A 20,214-nucleotide genomic window follows, 5' to 3' on the forward strand; every position below is an offset into this window, starting at 1 on the left:
ACTGGGCTGGAAGGCTCCTGCCTATCCTGCAGCGCTGTCATCTTACTGAGATATGAGGGGAGCAGGAGAGAAGAGCCCAGGTGATGAAATTATGTTTGTTGCGTGCCCCTTCTTGTACTATGTGTTAAGTGATGATAATTTCTCAAGATGTTCTTCCCTCAAAGGAAAATTAAATTGATTTTGCTCAGCCCATCAGTCTTTCCCAACATATCTAAAATGCTCTAGATAGCTTGGAAAATTATGTTCTAAAATATAATGACTCAGATTCTATGCTTCTGACTTTAATGGTGTCAATTTAGTGCCAGTTTTTACCAGCTGGGGATTTTCCTCAGTGTCTCAGCTAACAGTGGTGCTCATCTCTGAGGTTTTACATTTTAGTAAATGTTCACTAAAATGTGAACATAAATGTTATATATTATGTAAATATAGTCCCACATATGAAATTGTCACAGGATTGAAATAATCAACTCACTAAATGTCTGGCAAGATAGGCTGGAAACCATGCAGCTACTTTAATATTTAATGCTAAAGCACAGGATTTACTGTCACAAGATTACTTTATTTCCTTTAGCAAGGAGAGGAATTTGCTTGGTGACTGTCATAGCTGATAAACGCTATCTCTGTTTTACATCTTCCTTGCCACCTAATGTATGTTTCTATTTCAAATAACAAAGCAGGTGCACCCTGCCTGGAAGTCTCTTCTATTACACTCACACTCCTCAGCTGCTTCAACCTCTGGTTTCATTGTTTATCCTGCACTGAAGATACTTTTGGTTTCTGGTCCCAAGCACTGGTTGCTGCTTAAATTAGACCATAAAACTATTTTCCTGATATTATGACCATACAGAACATATTTTTTTCAAATGAAGGACAACATTAGCTGGGCTGGAGGGTGTGTGTAAGCTACTGCAATCATTTTATCTTTGAACTCTGCAAGAACATGAAGGTCCAATCAATAGAAGTGTTATTAATAGATAATAGGAAAGGTTCTCAAGAGCCACATAATGGAGACACAGCAAATTGATGAAAACATAGTTTTTAACCTATTCAGCATTGGCAAGGCAAACAGGGAGATAAATGCACTCCCCATCTCACATGCAGCACACCCAGATTCCCTGGGCTGGGGATCCAAAGCAGATCAGTGCACAAGCACCAGCTGTAGGAACAGTGCAGAGCTAACTACCAGTTGTAAACAGAAAGTAAAGCTCACACAGGCTTAACCAACTTCTCTCTTTCCCTAGTAGTTAGAAATATATCCAAACCAAAAACTGGACAAGTGGCCAAGACTACCTGTTTCTTCTATAAGCAGCACCCTTTCCTTCCATTTCATTCCAGTGGGCTTATCTTAGCTTGGAGGAGAGAATAAAAATAAAAATTAATTAAATTAAAAATGTACTTACGACATGGACACTGCTTCTACTATAGCTCAAACCTGAAGCTTTGCTCATTCACACTTAAGCCTGAATTTGCTATTCAGGCATAGCCCAAAACAGTCCTGCAGGTAAGTAAATCCCAACACCTTCATGCCTGGATGATGAGTAGCATTCCTAATTTGATTTGGGGTTTTGAGCACATTTTATCAAGCTTCACTAATAACCCAGAGCATGGGTGACCCAGTGATCCAGTATATTGCTGCCTCTTGAGTAGCTGGATCCGAATCTTGGCACAGAACCATCACCCTTTTTGGATTCTTAGGCACTCTCACTGCCTTTTCTAGCCTATCAAACTCTCATGGAACAAATAAAGCTCTCTGTAATAGTTTTATTTTTTAAAAAAGAGCCTAAAATAATATTAATTTTTCTAAATCCCTGTTAATTTCTTATTTATTCCAGGCTTTACTAGAGACTCAAAATTTACTGCGCACTCAGGTTGCAAATTTTACCTTCAACCTTGGATTTTCAGGAAAATTTTACCACACAGGTAAGAAGGAACTTCATGCTCTCAGGTAGCTGCAGTTAAATAGGTGACAGAAATTTAAATCTAGCTGTAAACATTCCTTTTTCTAAATAACCCAGTGACTCACTGGGAAATGTTCCATAATGTCAGTGGAACAAAGGGTAAAGCCACACTATGGATGAGCTGCTCAGGTACACAAGGATGCCCTTGGTGTTTTCCTGAAAGATGTGTGGTGGTAAATCTTAGGGTAACAAAGGAGGTAAAGCAGTTGCAGAGATCTCTCTAATTCCACAGGAGACAGGCCAGCGCAGAAGACAGAGTAAGGTTTTCCCAGTGTCATAGGTATGATGTAATATCAAAGATTGGGAAAATCATGTCTCAGAACCTCTGAGGAGGCAGAAGCGTTTCAAGGGGATGCACCAGATTTTGTTGTACCTGTGAAGGTAATCTGTCTCAGTGATCTGCAAATCAGGAGGGATGATAAAAGGAAAACATTATGAAAAGAAATTTGTATTGAAACCCTGCCCTTTCCACACTCAGTGCAGAAACAAGCTGCACACTTGCACTGTGCTTCTGTGGAAGACGAGGCACTTCCACATCTCCTCATCCTTGTGACTCCTTTCTCATTTTTGCTCCATTTCTCCACAGCACAATACCCTCTTTTTAAATTTTTTTTCTTTTCCTTTTCTTTTGCCTTCCCCTTTGCTGCACCTCCACTCAGACTTCCCTCTGGTGCCACTGAGCTGTGCTGCTCCCTAGTACTGCTGAGGCAAGAAGAGACTCCCTGCAAGGGAGAACCTCCTGTCCCTTCTTTCCAAATCCCATAACCCTTTTCCCACTTCTGGAGACCAGCTCCAAAATGCTCAGCTGTCAGCCCATTCAGCCACACTCACTGAGTGGTGCCAGGGAAAGTTACCTGGAGCATGGGAGAAGGCAGCAAGAGGATGGGAGGATGAGTTTAAAAGCATTTAGGAATGATGCAGCCCCTGCTTTCCTAGACCCTGAGGCAGCTGTGGAGTAAGGCAGGTCACCCTGGGAGAAGGGAGGTGAGAGATGAGTAGAGAGAAGGCAAAATTATGTATTTTTATCACTGTCACTATGTCCAGGCTGTTTTCCCATTGTGAGACTGCTGCTCAGAAAACCTCATGGACTGAAGATACAGGCTGGAGAGCCTGGGAAAAATGAGAGGCAGACAGAGATGGAATTACTTGCTTGGAGTCATGTAACAAGGCAATGGCAGAGCTGTGGTCAGAGAGCAGCTCTGGAGACAGAACTCTAGCATTCTCCTCACTTCCTGCTGACTCGCCAGTGCAGTTGTTCCTCTGGTGATTAACTGGACACACGTACAATGGAGCGAACCCAACAAAGCAGCCCAAGGCTCTGAGCTGCTCTAAAGCAGGAGCCTGCTCAGGTGTGCCCATCTCCAGAGCAGAGCTAGTATCAATCATCTGTGTCCACTGGGGAGAATGGTGATCCATGGGGGGCAGAGATGGAGGAGGAGATGGTTTTACTTAATTAATACTGTGACATAGTGGGCAGTGTCTGGCAGAGACTATGCACCTTTGTGAAAACCCCACTTCCTGACCTGCTACTATTTCTCCTTCCTTCCTTCATCCCAAAACCCTCCACGTTGTCACAGGTTTTCTGACACAATGCTGACCAATTTCAGAGTTGTTGCTGCTGCTGTAAAAAGAGAAAAGAGGAGTGTGCCCATCTTCCTAAGGCTCTCAAGGCTCTGCAGAATAGCACAGAACCTCTTCCTAAGCAGCAGCATGTCCTTGGCTCCATGAAGGAGCCTGGATGCAGCCAAGTCTTTAATGGAGGGTGGGGATGGCCCTTTGTCATCTCAGCTGACTGGAAAGGTTTCAGTGTATTCTCCACGCAATATACCCTTTATTGACTCATTATAAATAAAGCATGGAAAGGTGTTTTTTAATTACTGTACATGTGGCTTGCTGACCCACAGAGGCTTTTACCATCAGATACTCAACATGTTCTATTAGTGCACCACAGCTGCCTTGCCTTACTGACTTCCTTCCACTGTGTTCTCTTTACCAAAGCTTGGATCATTTTAAAACTACAGGAGGGAGATGAGTGTGAGGATGTGTTGGCAGATTAAACTGTTACACACTTTCATGGAAAGATGCTGCTGACAAATCAGATATTGCAGTACATCAGGCAGGTAAACTCTGCACCATATTAACACCACTAACAAAACCAAAGAGCAGACCCTGTTAGTTCTGCAGCTTTAACAGACACTTCTCACGTGTTCATGCTGCAGCAATTGAAATTAAGTCATTCTTAGGATTTGCCTTGAAGATGTACAAGATTATTGGTAGAAGCTTCCAACTCTGCTTCAGTTTTGAACTCCAAAGACATCTCTAAGTACAGTTATAGTTTTAAAATATGGGGTTAAATAATTTGCACAAACTTTGAATTACTACCTGTGTAAACTACATTCAAAGCAGACACATGCTCATCCTGTTCATAGGTTTTATGCATTTTTCACATTTCACATTTAAATGAAGAAAGTTACAGAAAGGATGCTGATTGTACGAGAAATTAGAACCTCAAGATCTCTTGTTTAGCCTCCAATACTCTGAATAAGGGGTTGGGCAGAAATATTTAAACATAAGCACCCACCAAACGCTCCATTCAAACTTTGAATGAGGTTTTTTTTTTTGGAAATAACACTAACTAAGAATTATTTAAATCAAACAACATTCTTTTCTAAGGTTTGCAAGAAAATTTAACCTCATGAGCAATGCCACCCCTAAGGTTAAACTTCCAACCTTTCTGCCTCACCTCTGGCATTACAGGATGGGGTTATTCTTCTTTAAAATGGAAAGCATTATGCTTCACATCTTGCTCGGATTTTGTTACAGCAAAACAAACAAAGTTTTATTAGGTGTATATCTAAACATACAAAGAAATTAATGGGGAAAAGTAGGATTTATTTCAAGAACCACACTCTACTTCAAAAGTTAATAAAGGCACTAAATTATACTTTGACCTAAATCTACTTTGATTGTAACTCTTTATGTATTTCAAATAGCCACTTTTTTTCCTCTTCATCCATAACTTTGGCTTATCAAAGGCATCCTCAGTTGCCTCAAAACCTCAGTTTTCTCCCTGCTCTGTCCCCATTTTGAAAGCCTGTGTTAAGTTTCTTCCCTTGCCCATGCCTGAGTGACTGTAGGTGAAACACACATCCAAAAAAAACAAGCCAGCAGTCACTCCAAAAATGCAGGGCACAGAGGGAGCAGGCACCAGGCCTTTCTTTTCAGTCTAGAATTCCCTAGTAACCAAGGTTGTTTCCAGCAGCACTCCCATCAGCAGGAGCAGCTTCCTTAGAACTTGCAGAGTGCTGCAAAGAGGGGAGCAAAGGGATGCAGTGACTCTGGGCTCTGGGAGAAAGTTTCAAAGTACTGCTCTCCCTGTGTAGTGGCATTCTTCAAAAACCACCACAGAAATGAAAAATAAAAGCCAAGAGCTGAAGTGCAGACACTGAACAGGCATCTCTGGATGTTCCTGCCAAGTAAACAGTGACATCCGTGGAGCATTTACTTCCAGTGTGTTTTGCAAAACATTAAAGGGCCTGCAGGAAGACAGGATTCCTGTGTTTGCACCAGGAGACTGATTTTGGCAATTATTCCTTAGACTGAAGTGAAATAAAAGTATTCAAATGGCAAAGAACATGAAGGAAACCTGCTAAAAAACTAATATTGTTGGGTAGTTTGAGGGTGAAGCTCTCGGAATGTCACTTTGCCTTTCCAGGCTGGAAAAGCAGGGCAGACCTGCCTGCGGATGGTGAGAGCACCATTGTGTCCTTTCTCAAATGGAAGGTTCTCTTTGTTACAGCCACAGATCCTCACTTCTGCCTGAAGCAGATACCCTTCACTAACACAGGAGTTTTTATTGGGTTTACTTCGAGATTAAACCTGGCCAAAATTGAATACTGAACCCTAAGAAATATTTGGAAGCCTTTTGCCATTACAGCTTCGTGCTTTGCACCTGATTATATTTTAAAGCTTGTTTCACACTTTACCAGAAATTATCAGATTTCAATTAACCAAAGCTAATAAAGTGATCGTTATAAGGAGGATAGAGGGGAAGAATTGATAAGATTTCATTTTTATTCATATATTGTCTTTATGGAGAGTATTTTGTATTTAACAGTGACATCACTATCAGGACAAAATGGAAAATAACTGATATATACTGAACGTTTTCCTTAATAGTGACCGAACATCATTATTTGTCCCGCTTTCAAAAGACCTGGAAAACAGCATTAATATTCCTGACATTGTTTGGTCACAATAAATCCAAGCTGCTGGGTTACAGGGATGAAAAGATAGTGTGGCATCAAAAATAACAAATAGAGAAAATGGGGAGGGGGTGGTTTATAAGATCGTACATGTTAAAAAATAAAAAAAAAAGAGGTCCTACTCTTTATATTTAATATTCCTATAGTTTATAAATGTAATGGTAACACAGTGAGATAGGCCAAGGACAACAGGGGTTTTGGCAAACTCTTCTGTGTTTAAAAACCAATTATGTGCCTTCTTTGCTTTTCTAGTATCTTTTTTGTCCCTTTCTCCCCTCTTCAGGGACTGAGGAGGAGGATGAGGGTGATGACCTGCTGCTGAGATCAGTGGATGAGTTCTGGTGGTTTCCTCACATGTGGAGTCACATGCAGCCTCACCTCTTCCATAACGAGTCCTCTCTGGTGGAGCAGATGATCCTCAACAAGGAGTTTGCAATAGTGAGTAAGAGCTCCCAAGAGATTTACTAGGATGCCTTCACAACCATGACCATGCTTTCCACACTGGTTTTATGCTTATATGCCATAAATATAAATACATAAATATGCAATACCTATGTATTTACTCAGGTATGCAAACAGAGGCAGTGAGGTAAGAAACTCATCCCAAACCCAGCCTGTTTGTGACTCAAACTGAGTTTTGTCTCAGCCTTTCCCATGGACACAGTCTCTCTGGGGAGGGAGCAGCCCTGCCCCAAGTATCCTGGCAGGACCATAGGGATCAGAATCAGTGAAAACACAGCAGACACTAGCTTTAGGTATCTAAAACCTTCTGAGCTTTAGGCAGCAGCTTGTACACAGATTATCAGCTTCCTAAAGTCTGCTGCAAACATCCTCAGTAAGGCAGGGAGGAAGCTGCAGTGAGCCCTAAACCTGGTGTATGGTTTGGGAGAAATCTTGATGCTGACAGAGCCAACAAGTGAAACTGCTGGATTTCACTGTGCCTTTTTTTAATGACCTGCTTGAAAAATGCTGTTTATGTGGCTAATCTCTTGTTAATATTGATAGATCATGGTGCTTCTCTCTTCCTCATTTGTGCTCTGAACTTCCATCCTCCCCCTTGCCCAGACCTGACAGTGCTTGTACTATTTACAGCCTTTTCAGGACAATTCTGTTGGCTTATTGCACACAACAAAGACTTGGGAAAGACACTGTGTGGTCTTTGGTGAGGCACAGAAATGCCAGAGCCACTCACAGGAGCAGAGGGACACAGTGGGGCTTTCTCAGCTGCTTTGGGAACAGCAATCCCAGTCCTTCCCAGCCCCTTCCTCCTCCCATCCCTCACACCAGCCAAGGCACATCAGGAAAAAGGCAGAGGCAAATGCCTGAACAAGCAGTTGGAAGTTATTTATTCCCTTGTTTATAGAAATGTTTTCCTAACAACCTTTAAAGAAAATTAATTTAAAAGGGCTTAACTGTTTACTCATTATGCCAGACTTTCCTCCCTTCCCATCTCCTGGTTGGCAGTATGACTTCTTTTCCTTTCTCCAGTTCTGCTTCCCTGTCAGCCTCATTCCTGGCATAGCCTGTTTGTGCCTTTTTTGTGTAGCCTGGCCCAGAGACCCAAACAGAGCTGAGATTTTAAATGCAAGAGTAATTCTTTAAACAACCCATATCTCAAAAATAGACAGTCCCTTCATCTTTAAACCTATGGGGAAATTCGCCCAGTATTTTCAGGAAGCATGAAGTCATCCAGGTCAAGCCACCTTTGGGAGCAAAATCTACAGCACAGCCCGAAAACAGAACTGGTAATGGAATCTGTTTATAACTTCAACTCCAGAACGATAAAGCCCATGTCCTGAAGGGTAGAGACTCCTTAGGGTGCCTATAAATAAGGAGCTGATGTCAGTGAAAAGCTGCTGTTATTACACTTTTATTTCCTGCTAACATTTGGACAGGGGTTGTATCAACCCCTTGACCTTGAATCTATATGAGCTGTACGATTTACTTATGAGAACATTTCTTTTCAAAAGGCTTCCTCTGAAATTCTCTCCTGTGAGAGAAATTTATCTTCCCAATATGACAGCCTTCCTGATAGCTATCAGAGAGGTCCCAGCCATGACTTCAGAGTGGGTTGGATTCCTCCCTGGCTCTCTCATCCTCAGCATCATGTCTTATTTGAGAAAGAAACTCCCCATTCTGAAGCTGCACTTCTCTAAGCCTGCCGAGTTAAAGCAAACCTCTTTCTGTTATTCTTTGATTTCACAATGTGGATCCAAATTTAAATCAGACATCTGGAACAACACATAGAAAATGTGTTTGGTGCTACACGTATTTTGTTTGTTGTCCACTATCTTTATTTAATATTATACTCAAGAGAACACAGCTTGGTGCTGGTGCCATTTTCTCTTGCATTTCTCATTTTTTGACTATATCTCCCCACCTCCTGTTTTGGCTGCACGTAGAAGTGACACTTTGTGTCAGCTTCTGCAAGGAAAGCTGCAGTAATTATTGGGAAGTGTGATCACATTAATTCTTCACCTAATGTGCTATTTCTTTGTTCACTTTTTTTTAAACATGACTGAGGAGGTAACAGGATGTTCAGAAAGGGAGAGCACATCATTATATCTAAGAACAATACTCAAGGTTGCTGAAGATCCCAAATGACACATAAAAGTTCTGTTTATTAGGACCTTTTGGCTCTTCTGGCTGGTAGATAAAAGCCCTGGCTCTGTTTCACATGGCTTTATCCACACCTCCTAACAAGGCTCTATAAAATGGGAGCTTACAATTGCAGCCTGCTTCCAACAGCTCTGTCACAACACACAGATAGAAATCAGGTATCTGAACAGCTCTGTACACACAGGACTAATTGCTAATTAGGTATCTAACTGCCTTGATTTCAGAGCAGATATGGACACCTCTGTGCATCTGCCTTCAAGGATTCCCTTTGACGTACATTGCTTGTGGACCAGGAGATTCCCTTCACCCTCCAAACTGTTCTCTGTGTCACTGAGATATTTATCATTTCCACTGCCTACATAGTGAGAGGAAGAAACTTCCTCACATCTTGCATAAATGTCATTGTCTCATTGCTCTGGATCTGGCAGGCAGCAGGGGATGTTGGATGCCTGGCCAAATCCTTATCCCTGAGTGATGGGCCCCACAGCTGCACCATCCATGGCCCCATTCCCAAAGTCCTCACTGCCAAATCTCTCATCAAGCATAAATGAGATCCTCAGCCTCAGACGAGCAAGAGACAGGGATTTTAACTGTGGTAAAGTAAGTCACAGGATACCCAAAGCTTTGCTATCCCAGTGTCATCCTATTTATGTAAATATGGATGGTGTGTTCCAGAGCCTGCCTAAGGAAATGGGAAATTACAATTATTTTGATTATCAGTTGAGTTTGAGTTGATCTTGTTCTGTGGTTTGGGTTTCTTTCTCTGTCAGAGGACCCCAAAACATCTTTTAAAGACATTAATGAACAAAACCTTGGATTAAATTTTACAAACTGAAAATTCTTCAAGTATTATTCTCCTAGTTTATAGGCAATGCAACGGATACATAGAGAGGTAAAAAATTGCTTAAGCAGAAGTCTCTGATAGCATATATTCCAAAAATAAAGCAAACCAACTTTTCCCTGCCATCAATAACAAGATATTCCTTCTCCCCCTTTGTACATCCTTATCTGACAAAAACAAGTGGAATCCAAAGCCTGTAGCTCTTTATTTCATCCCTTGGTTTGTTTGCTCAGTGATTATCTTCTGTGCTCATTTGTGAGTACAGAGCCCAAAGCACAGAGGAGACAAGGCAAGAACTGTCACTGGCTGTACAAGGCAGCTGTGGGCTGATAGGAAGAAGTAAGGAAGATGTAAAGCTAAACAAATCAATTGAGAACCTGTCTAGTAACACTCCTTGGCTCCCACCTCCTGCTTGCAACCATCTGCAGATGCACATTAGCACTTCCTCTGCCTGGAACTCTTGAGCTGCTCAAACCACAAATACACCATCAGCTCTTAATACACCAATTAAATACCAACAATATGAGGGCCCAGTGACCACATAGCCAAGGCAGAGCATCTACATGTGATGAAAAGAGCTTAATTTGTCTCATTATTAATATCTATACTTAATGTGGGGAAGGAGAGATCCCCACTGGAGAGTGCCTCTAAGAATGGGCTGTAAATATAGGATAACATCATCCTGCAGGATGAGATTTATTCTTGTCCTCACCTTATTTTCTTCTGAAATACTCATTTGCTGCATCACCTGCTATCAGACAAAGCCAGAAGGTTGGGCAAACTTAGCTGAGGTTGTATTTAGCTTTTTCATCTAATAAAAACCTTCTCACCTGCATCTTAATTGACTGTGTGAAAAGATCTACAGTAGACAAAACATATTAAATTAAAAGTTTGCCCTCTTATTTTCTTTGACAATGGCAAATCATACTTATATTCCAAAATAAACAAACAAGCACAAGTTTTGAAATGAAAAAAAAAACAAACCTATGTACATTTTGAATGTAAAAAATCAGGAAATTATTCCTTAGAATATATAAGAAAAAAAGGCTCAGTGCAGGTATTTCTCATATCTTGACACAATAGTATACTCCTCCTTTAACACTCCCAAAGTAAGCTTTCACTCCCAAAATAAGTTTAATTACAAAATGAGAGGAAAAGAAGAAAAACAAAAGAGAAAATCACTAAAAGGGGACACCCAGTATTTAATATTCCCAGCTAAACTGCAAATAGAACTGCCCAAAGAAAATAAAATCATTTGATCGTTGTTTCTTCCTAACTCCATATTGGATATCTGGGTGCCTGATGTATTTGTGTGATGAACTATATAGTGGGCAGGTTTTATTCATAGACTGATTTGTTTTCTGTGTTGAGAACTCCTGAAAAGCTGCCTCATTTTATTTGTGAATGGCAGATCACCATCTCAGCGTTCCGTTGCCATGGTGATCCCCACATCAAAGAGTCAGGAGATAAACTGGATCTTACTTATATTCATCCAGATCCCATCTCTGGGACAGGTCATCCAGAGCAGTGCTCATTAGCAACCCCATTATCAACATTTGCCTTGCATATATGTCTGTGTGTACTGCCCACCCCACATTTGGTGAAGGTTTGTACACTCCAGCTGAGACAGGATATTCAGGTTAACAGGATATTCAGGTCTGAGCATACAGACCTCTCAGGCAGGGTAATAAATGGCCAGCTTTAAAGAAATCTTTTGATACAGCTTTTTCCTCTTGACATGTCCATGGCAAAAAAAAAAAACCCAAACCAACCAAAAATAGAGAGCAGGGTGATTTACCATCTCTCATTATGGAGCTATCCCTCATTCCACCCTTAAACTGACTCATGCCTCTCAAGTAGGTAAAACATTAATAAACTGAAATTACATTTTGTTCTCAGTAAATTACAAAATAGAGAGTTTGGGTTTCTCTTTTACAAGATCAGTCAGTAACCTGAGGTCTTTACTATAAGGAATGGATAATTTTAAGTGGTTGCATTATGTGATGTAGGAATGAGTGTTCCCTAAGTTACGATTTAACTTAATTTTTGCCAATAAATCAAAACCCTTTCTTTGTTAAGTACTTGAGGACGCCCAGCAGAACCTGCTGTTCCTGGAATTAAAGTAATCAATGGATAACGTGGGCAAGAGGAAGGACAAAAACACCCATAAAATAATCATCTCATATTTCAGCCATTTCCACCTGGACATCAGTTTTAAAGGAGTAGAAAAGAGCTGATGTGTCCAGTCTCCTTCTGGGAGCAAGATGAATTTGTGTCTTTGGAAGAAGATATTTTCAAGATAATTTATAGACTATATTCATAAAGATGCACATATTTCCATATAGGAATGGAGCTAAGTATAAAATATATTTATAAAATGTAAAAGTGGTCCAAGCTATTTTTTGCTACCACCTTAATACCATGGGAAAAAATAAGGAGGTTCAGAAGATATGTGGAATATTTATTTAATTAAACTAGGAAGGAATGCCAGAACTAGGGAACAAAATCTCACGTACGTCACTGCAACATTTTTTTTCCCATCTGTTTACTAGCTTGGTAAATAAGCAGCCTTGGTTTACTAGATTACCTTGGAAAAGAACCAAGCAGGTAGGATGCATATTAAAATACATGTAACATGTAAAGGAACAGGAGGCAAATCTATTCCATGCAGCAGCAATGAAACATAATCCAGGAGGATTACTTCTCACTGTCATATTGAACTGTAATTCCAGTTCCCTCCACCTCTCTGACACTGTTTCACACCACAACAACATAGACTCTGAGATTCAGAAGGCTGAAAACGACTGTTATTTTTTGAATATGTCTCCCTTTTATACTATTTTACACAGGAATGGTATTTCCTGTATGAATGTTTCACCAATTCAATTGGTGACACAAAGACAAACCTCTTCAACCACATTGGTCAGACCAGAGGGACATCAAGAAGTCTCTCCTAGGGAAAGCAATGAATAATACAGGTAGGGTTTGCAAAAACATTTCTCCTGTTTACAGAAAATTCCTTGGGAAAAGAATTTCAGAAAACCAAGGCTATGCCTCTCCCTCATTTCCAGCTTGCGTACCATAGGTACAAGTCCGTCCAGGCGCAGAGCAGCTTCTCCAACACCATTTGTGCAGAACAAAAGCTTTGAATAATTCCTTGGAGAAGGTTTTTTTTCCTGTGTGTGTCCCTAACTGTGTCCCTCCTGTGGTGGGCTGCAGGAGCACGGCATCCCCACGGGGCTGGGCTACGCGGTGGCCCCGCACCACTCGGGCGTGTACCCAGTGCACCTGCAGCTCTACGAGGCCTGGAAGAAGGTGTGGCACATCCGCGTCACCAGCACGGAAGAGTACCCGCACCTGAAGCCTGCACGGTACAGACGGGGCTTCATCCACAATGGCATCATGGTACACTGCATTTCCATGTTCATAGCAATACCGCAGGGGTGACAAAAAGGGGGCTGGGGTTATTGGATGGAGCCTCGAGATTCCTGGTGTCTGTACAATTCCCCGGGCTGGAGCAGGTGTAAAGGTGACAAAAGGAGGCGTTTGTTAGGGAGTTTAAAAGAGGGAGAAAGCCAACTCACATGGACTCAGTATTCCTCAGAAAGTAAATGTGCTCGTGGTCCCATCAGCTACCAACCAAGCCATGGCTAGGCTCTGTGAAATCATTAAGCTGCCTAAGACCTCTGTTCCCAGCTCTGCTTCATCTTTATGCATGAAAGGATTAGAAACCCATCACCTGGGAAGATGAACAGGTGTAAGTAATCTCCTCCAGCGCTTCTGCAAGGCTGAAGTTGCAGCTCTGCTCCTGCAATTCCCAGAGCCAGGGCTGGGACACCTGCCTGACTCTTACAGCCTGTGCAGGAGGGGAGAGAAAAAGTGAAAAGTGCACAGAGGACAGGAAAACTTCTCAAGTCCTTTGGCCTGTCCTACCAGCCAGCTGCAAACCTCTAGATGGGGTGTGCTAAAGTGAACAGACAAATATTCCAAGGGATGGTTTAAAGCCCCATGAGGTAATTTGACTATTGTCTGTGCATACCCAATCAAAATTGTGATCCCCTAAACAAGGTAGAGGGAGTGTCTTGAAACCAAATTCCTGCCGAGTCCAATTAATACTGGAATTGACTCAAAATCAGCAGTGTTTTTACACATGTACCCAAATGCTCTACTAAACGTAGGTTTTGGTTGTTGTTCTAACTGAGTTCAAAAATATAAAATATTGAATTAAGGGAAACAAAAGTCCTTCCCCAGGTTGATTATGCCACTGCTGCAATACCTATAAGCTGCTGTTCTTTTGTTCCCAGGTACTCCCTCGACAGACCTGTGGCCTTTTTACTCACACTATTTTTTACAAGGAATATCCTGGCGGTCCTCAGGAGCTGGACAAGAGTATCCGAGGAGGTGAACTCTTCCTCACCATTCTCCTGAATCCCGTAGGTACCTCGTTTTGCTATTTTTGGGGTGTGCTGACTAACAGGGAGGAAGGGAAGGAGATCAGGTCAGGAAATAAAAACCAGGAGCACTTGCTCAGAGGAAACAAGCGGTTTTAGAAGAAAGGAGAAAAATGTCTTCTGCCAGTTTCCAGCTACAACTGTACATGCAACGATTTCCTGGGAAATGCATTAATTCCAGCTCCTTATTGTTTCCCAGCCTGAAGCCAGGTCCCTCTGAGAGACTTGTCTGAGGCTGAAACTAACCCATGAGGGTAGAAAAAAACTCATCTTGTTCAATTTTTCCCTTTTTACATGAGCTTGGCTCCTCAGGCATTCCTCATACAGCTCAATGGAAACCCCAGGGCTCAGGCCTGATATCATTCCTCCACCACTGGCTCCTAAAAATAGGTTTTGAGCTGCTAAAAAACTGCCTGGTGCCATTTAAGAGAGGAGCCTAGAAGTGCAAGGAGGAAGGGAAAGAGCCCAAATCCCCCATATATCAATTATTTTTTCTTGACATTGTCCTCCCTCCTTCCCTTCCCACCCAAATAAGCTGCACCAGGCACAAGATGAATGTCCCTTGTCTTGCCAGGTGGCCTCATTTTCAGTGAGTTTCATCTGCAGTACTCATTGGCTCCTCTGCAGAGCTAAAGAAGCTTCAGGTGGAGCTGACTCTCAAATCCAGGTCACTTTTTATTTAGACACCTGAATATAGATTTTTTGGTATTATACAGTTAGATGTTTATGAGAGAACATTTTGGCTGGGTAAGGTGGTGTCCAAGTCAGATTTGGGGGTCTTAAAGAAACAGGACATTTCTATCAGGAATTTTTCTATCCCATACACATGATGCCTCATTTGAGAATAAAACAGATCCCTCTTCTTTATCCTGACTCCCCATTACTTGCAGTTACCTCAGGCTGGCTTTTCTTCCCATCCTTTCCTTAAGTGTAGCTGGGAATTCACGCTGAGCTTTGTCATGCTTGGATGAATACCTGTGCATTTCTCACTCATGTGAAGGTTTTCTCAGATTTGGGCAGTGCAGTAGCCTGCAGCAGAGCATTTAGAGCTCCTTACCCCACGAGCAATGCTTAGAACAACCCAAATTCCTCAGCCAATCTATGTCCCAATAACTTGAGAGTGCTGTAGATATTGATGGTGGCATGTGAAAAAAAACCTGCAATGATCAACTTTTGATTAAACAGTTTTTCAAGTACTTTCTATAAACTCTGTCCCTTCCTCAGGTCATGGCTAGCAATTTCAGCAAATGTATTACAAGAGCATGTTAAGCTCAAATACCAAAAATGTTTGTGCTTCCATGAAGCAATACCACACAGATGGTTAAATTCGAAAGTGCCCAAGGGACACTGCATTGGAATAAAGTTTGCAGAGAGATTGTCGAGGCGATCTTCTGATGGACTTTTTTTTTTTAAATGGCTTCTACTGAATACTCTGTGGCTCAGAGAGATATTTGCACTTTCTAATTTATGAATCCTAAAGATGAGTCATGTCTGGCAGAGATGATTTAGTAGTAGGCAGAGGAGGGATAAATTCCACCAAGACAGACAGAAATCAAACCATCTTCCTTTGAGTTTTAATGAGGGTTACAAGAATCCCAGGCAGACCTTTCCAGGATCCAGCTAAGGCAGCAGGCTGCTCAAGTCTGCAGTTTGGGGTACTTACTCTTTGCATAAACACTTCAAAGCAAAGCTCATTAAACTTAGTGGAGAAGGTTCAGCAAACAGACTGGGCTTGAAATAAACCCAAATAGTGATACTCTTTCAAAGGTATCAATCAGCTCCCCTCTGAAGGGTTTCCTTCATTTGAAGGCTTGGGGCACTAACAGGGAGCTTCAGATGTATGTACAAATAAGAAATACAAATACAGTCTGGGGCAGAAAAGGAAATATTATCTTCTTGGACTTTTGCTTTACTATTTGATACAAGGAAGAAAAAAATTTCAGTTAAAAGTTTCTTATCTCCCTTGCCAGACCAAAGCTGGCTGTTCAATCAGAGTTAAGTTATTTTTATCTTTGATGTTATTTACTATGTAGTTTGACAAACATCAAAACCCAGTTAGTTGCTAAATCTTAATTAGGACATACCTCCCAAAAGCTGTAGCATCAGCACTTGCACAGCAGCAGTGAAAAGAGAGCAGCAAACTCACCACACTCACTAGAAAGAAGGGAAGAGGAGAAAAACGACATCTAAAACTTCAACCAACCAAAATGCAGAAAAGCTTTACAAAACTGGTTTTGTGCCCAATCTGATTTTGATAGCAAAATAAAACAAGACTAATATTCTTGTGACAGCATAAGTATCTCTATTAAGTGTAGTTAGATCGTAAGCCAAGAAAACATGTTATTACTCAAAGAAGTACATTTCTACACATGACATATCTTCAAAGCCAACAATGCAATACCAAAAAGCATTAAACAAGAAAAAACACCATGTCCTTAATAGGAATATAACACTACCCAGCTAGGTAAATATGTTAGGAAATTCTCTGGTTCTGAACAGCATTGTGAAAAAATATTTAGGTATTCTGCAGGTGTGCAGCATTCCACAGCTCCAGCAGCAGAGGCAGAGTCAGCCTGAAACTTGTAAAAATTTATTTCCTGTTTAAAACCATTTTGAACAGCATCATGTCATGCTTTCTCTTCCTAAACCTTCTCAATTCTTTACAACTTTTTGCAGTGCTTTGAGGTGCTTTCAAAGATATTTTTTTAACATTTGCTTCATTGGGTTATATAAGATGAGAAAAAAAAACAACTTATGGCATTTCAAGGAGTTCAACATTTCACTTATTTTCAGCCTTTTAAAAATCCTACCTCTCACTATTTGCTTAGCTTAACTGGACTCTAGAATAACTTTTCTTCTCACAGAAGAGGTTCCTAAAATCTCTCTTCCTCATTGTCTACTTCACCAGTGCCGTGCCACATTCTTTCCTTTTAAACATCTTCCCATCAACTCTCCAGGCACCTCTGGCTTTGCCACACTCCATAGAGAAAGACAAGTTAACCAGCAGTAAAACCAGCCTGCTCTTTCTTTGGAAAGGGAGTTTGGTGCGGAAGCTGTGTGTGCCAAGGTATTTTCCAAGGCTCCCAGCATGACCAAACACGGAGCAGGAGGTGGAGAGAGCAAATGGGATGAACAGAGCAAGTTCCTTGCTTGGCTTCCAAATGTAAGCCATGAAAATTCAGAATTAAAAGCAACCTATTTGTAACATACAGGGCCCAAAACTGAAATCCTTTCAGTAGGAAAAAAAAAAAAGTTTCTCACAGGAAAAGTTAGAGAACTCCATTGGAGTTGAAATTTTCAGGAGGATTCTCAATATCCGAATGTCAGGCACAAGACCAGGTGGGTTCTGTGACCAATGCCCTTCATTCAGTCTCCTGGGAAAAGCCATGACATGTTTAATGCTTTTACAAACTGTTCTATTTATCACCTCTTCAGCATCCACAAGGTCTCCCACTATCTGTTTGATAGCTCCTCTCCTTTCCTCCCCTGCTCCACAGGCCATAAACAAGTCATAAACATTTAACAGCCAAGATAAGCTAATAAATAAAGCCCTAAATATTATTACCTCTACAAACAACAGGGAAGAGAGTAATTTCTCCTGAAAAAAACACCTCTTTAAACCAGAGAGCTTTTTATTAAGCCAGCAAGTGACAGCACAAAAGGCACCTCAGTTGAGCAGAACAGCAAAAATCAGTGCATGGGGCTTGGAGGAGAAGGAGCAACATCCAATGACTAGCCTGGTTGAGCAGGAAGTGGGTTGGATTTATTTACCAGTGTGATGCACGTTTTCCCATTACCTGTTCACCTTGAAAAGCTTTTGGATAACCCAGAATCCTACCACTCCTTTCCTGCACCACCCTTCCTTTCTCTCCTTGTTACACAGGAGTTTGCCTGGCCTGACTCTTCCTTTCCCCTTCCTCTCACAGGGTGGTTTTATTCCATCTCCCACTGATTCCTTTCCATAGTTCCACCATAAAAACGGGCAGAAGTAATTTTTCTCCATATTTTTATATAAATATAACCCTCCCTACTCTAGATGTACACCTGCCTCTGCACATTAGGATTTAGAGTCAGGCACAACATTTGGCCCACCAGCCCACCAAAGTATCACGTATTTGCAGCTGACAGATCAGGTTAAAAATGGAAAAGCAGCAGAAAAAAGGGAGAAGTTAAACACTTCTTCAGGCTTCTCTTCCCACTTCAATCAAACACCCCTAAGAAGCTTTAACCAGAGGTGAAACGTGGCAGATGAATTTCAGGAGAGATTAGCTTTTTTTTTTTTTTTTTTGTGGGAATTTGGTTGTCAAGAGCGAAATCAGAGCTGTGATTGAAAGGTAACTTTGAACTCCCTTCAGCAGAAGCTACAGGCAGCCCATAATAATGTACATTATTATTCTAACTCTCTGGCAAGTGGCATGGGACGCTTTTAATTCTGAAGGCCACTTAAAGGCATTTCCATTTTTAAACTCTCACCGTGACTAAAGGGTTATTGCTCATTTCCAGCCTGTTAGATCTACATCCTCCACGTCCCGCATGTGCCACACTTGGAAGATTTTGTTCTTGTTCCTTGCTCTCTTCTCATCACAGAGACAGAGGAGAATCACACGTTATTGCTTCGGAATATTAAAAGTAAATGCAGAGAGGGGTTAATTTATACCTTCCACAAGAGATTTGGGAATGTTATTATGGAACATCTTGAGCGATGATAATATTTTTCTTTTTATTTGCTTTGTTTCTCTGGGCACAGCTATAGAAAGAATAAAAAAATAACCTTGGGCATGGTAGGAAATGTGCTGCAATCCAAAAGTAATTCACAGCACAGTTGTGCTGAGGGCCCTGTGAACTGAGCACAGCACATTTTGGGGACAGGAAGAAGCAGGCAAGCAACCTCCCCACTAAAAAACCTCAGTATCTGTGAAGCTGCAGTTATCAGGGTGCAGCCCACAGGGACAGACAGGTCCCTCTCCATCCTGACAAGAAGGAAAGGTTCATTCTACCAAATTAAAAGGGAGTTGTGTTAACAGGTTACATCAGAACTTATCTCAATCGTCAGAAACACACTAAATCAACCCTGACCTTCCTCACGTTTTTGAATCTTTTTCCCCCCTTGGTAAATCATTATTTTTCCCCCTCATCCCACATGGCTGCACAGAGCTACTACAGGGAAATATTATCCCATGGAAATTCAAGCCTTCAGCAGCATATTTAGAAACTAATTAGCTTGAAAGCCAAGAGCATGAGGAAAACATTTCAAGGATTGCACATCTCCTTTCCTTCTTTCATGACATTTTCCTGCTTTTGGAGAGCTGCTACTCCACCCCACACATTTTGATATTTCACCAGAATTCCTTCCCAGCAAGTTGGGTGATGGCAGAAATAGCAGTAAACGACTGTGTGTCAACAAGGGGGGTACTGGGGAAAGAGGGGAAGAATCTGTTACCTTCATGCACACACCAGGCAATAATTTATTCAAGTGTCAAGAGTAAGCCTTTCAGGTGAAAACAAGCTGACTCAGAGCTCTCTGATTATTGAAAATGAATCCTTAATTGAAGCAAATGGACAAGAACAAAGTTTCCTCGCTGTGTTCGCCATTCAAAATTAATTGGAAAGTGGCTGATTTGAGAATATTATATCCTTTAGTGAACTGAAAATGCTGCTTTTTTTTTCTCTGAAACCAAGAGTGGAGAATTAAATTAACTCTGAGGTTTGTTTGCTCAGACTAGGCCACCAAACTGGATTAATTAATCATCATTTATGAACACTCTATAACCCAGAGCAGTCAGAAAACTGCTAAGATAGCAACATGACAGTAGAACTGTTATAAAAACGAATGATGAATTTCCTGCATCTCCAACCTATATTGACTTGCCAGGCATTTCTTTGCAGTTCAAAAGAAAATATCCTGGTGAAAACTCTTGCTTAGTGTTTATAGGAGTGCTCAGAATAAACAGAATGATTTACACTTGTTCTGTAGCTTGGTGGGCTCTGCAGGATCCTGGGCAGCCATTTCCACAGGGAATGCCAGGATTGCATTTCCTTCCTCTACCTGGAGATTACAGAGTGTCCTGTCAAGGATTAAA

At 41.3% G+C, this 20,214-nt stretch overlaps 1 protein-coding gene across 1 annotated transcript in view; it reads left to right on the plus strand.

Annotated features, from left to right (window-relative positions):
• Positions 1-20,214, plus strand: part of NDST4 (N-deacetylase and N-sulfotransferase 4) — a gene marked incomplete at both ends in the record, with an annotated part of 52,476 nt that overhangs the window by 18,796 nt on the left and 13,466 nt on the right. The window contains 4 exons of the mRNA XM_083862388.1: positions 1,833-1,920; positions 6,507-6,661; positions 12,903-13,088; positions 13,988-14,116. Of these exons, the coding sequence (XP_083718514.1) occupies positions 1,833-1,920; positions 6,507-6,661; positions 12,903-13,088; positions 13,988-14,116 (558 nt within the window). The remainder of the gene's footprint in view (positions 1-1,832; positions 1,921-6,506; positions 6,662-12,902; positions 13,089-13,987; positions 14,117-20,214) is intronic.

Source organism: Zosterops lateralis (genome assembly GCF_965231275.1).
Source record: "Zosterops lateralis genome assembly, chromosome: 5".
Taxonomy (NCBI): Eukaryota; Metazoa; Chordata; class Aves; order Passeriformes; family Zosteropidae; genus Zosterops; species Zosterops lateralis.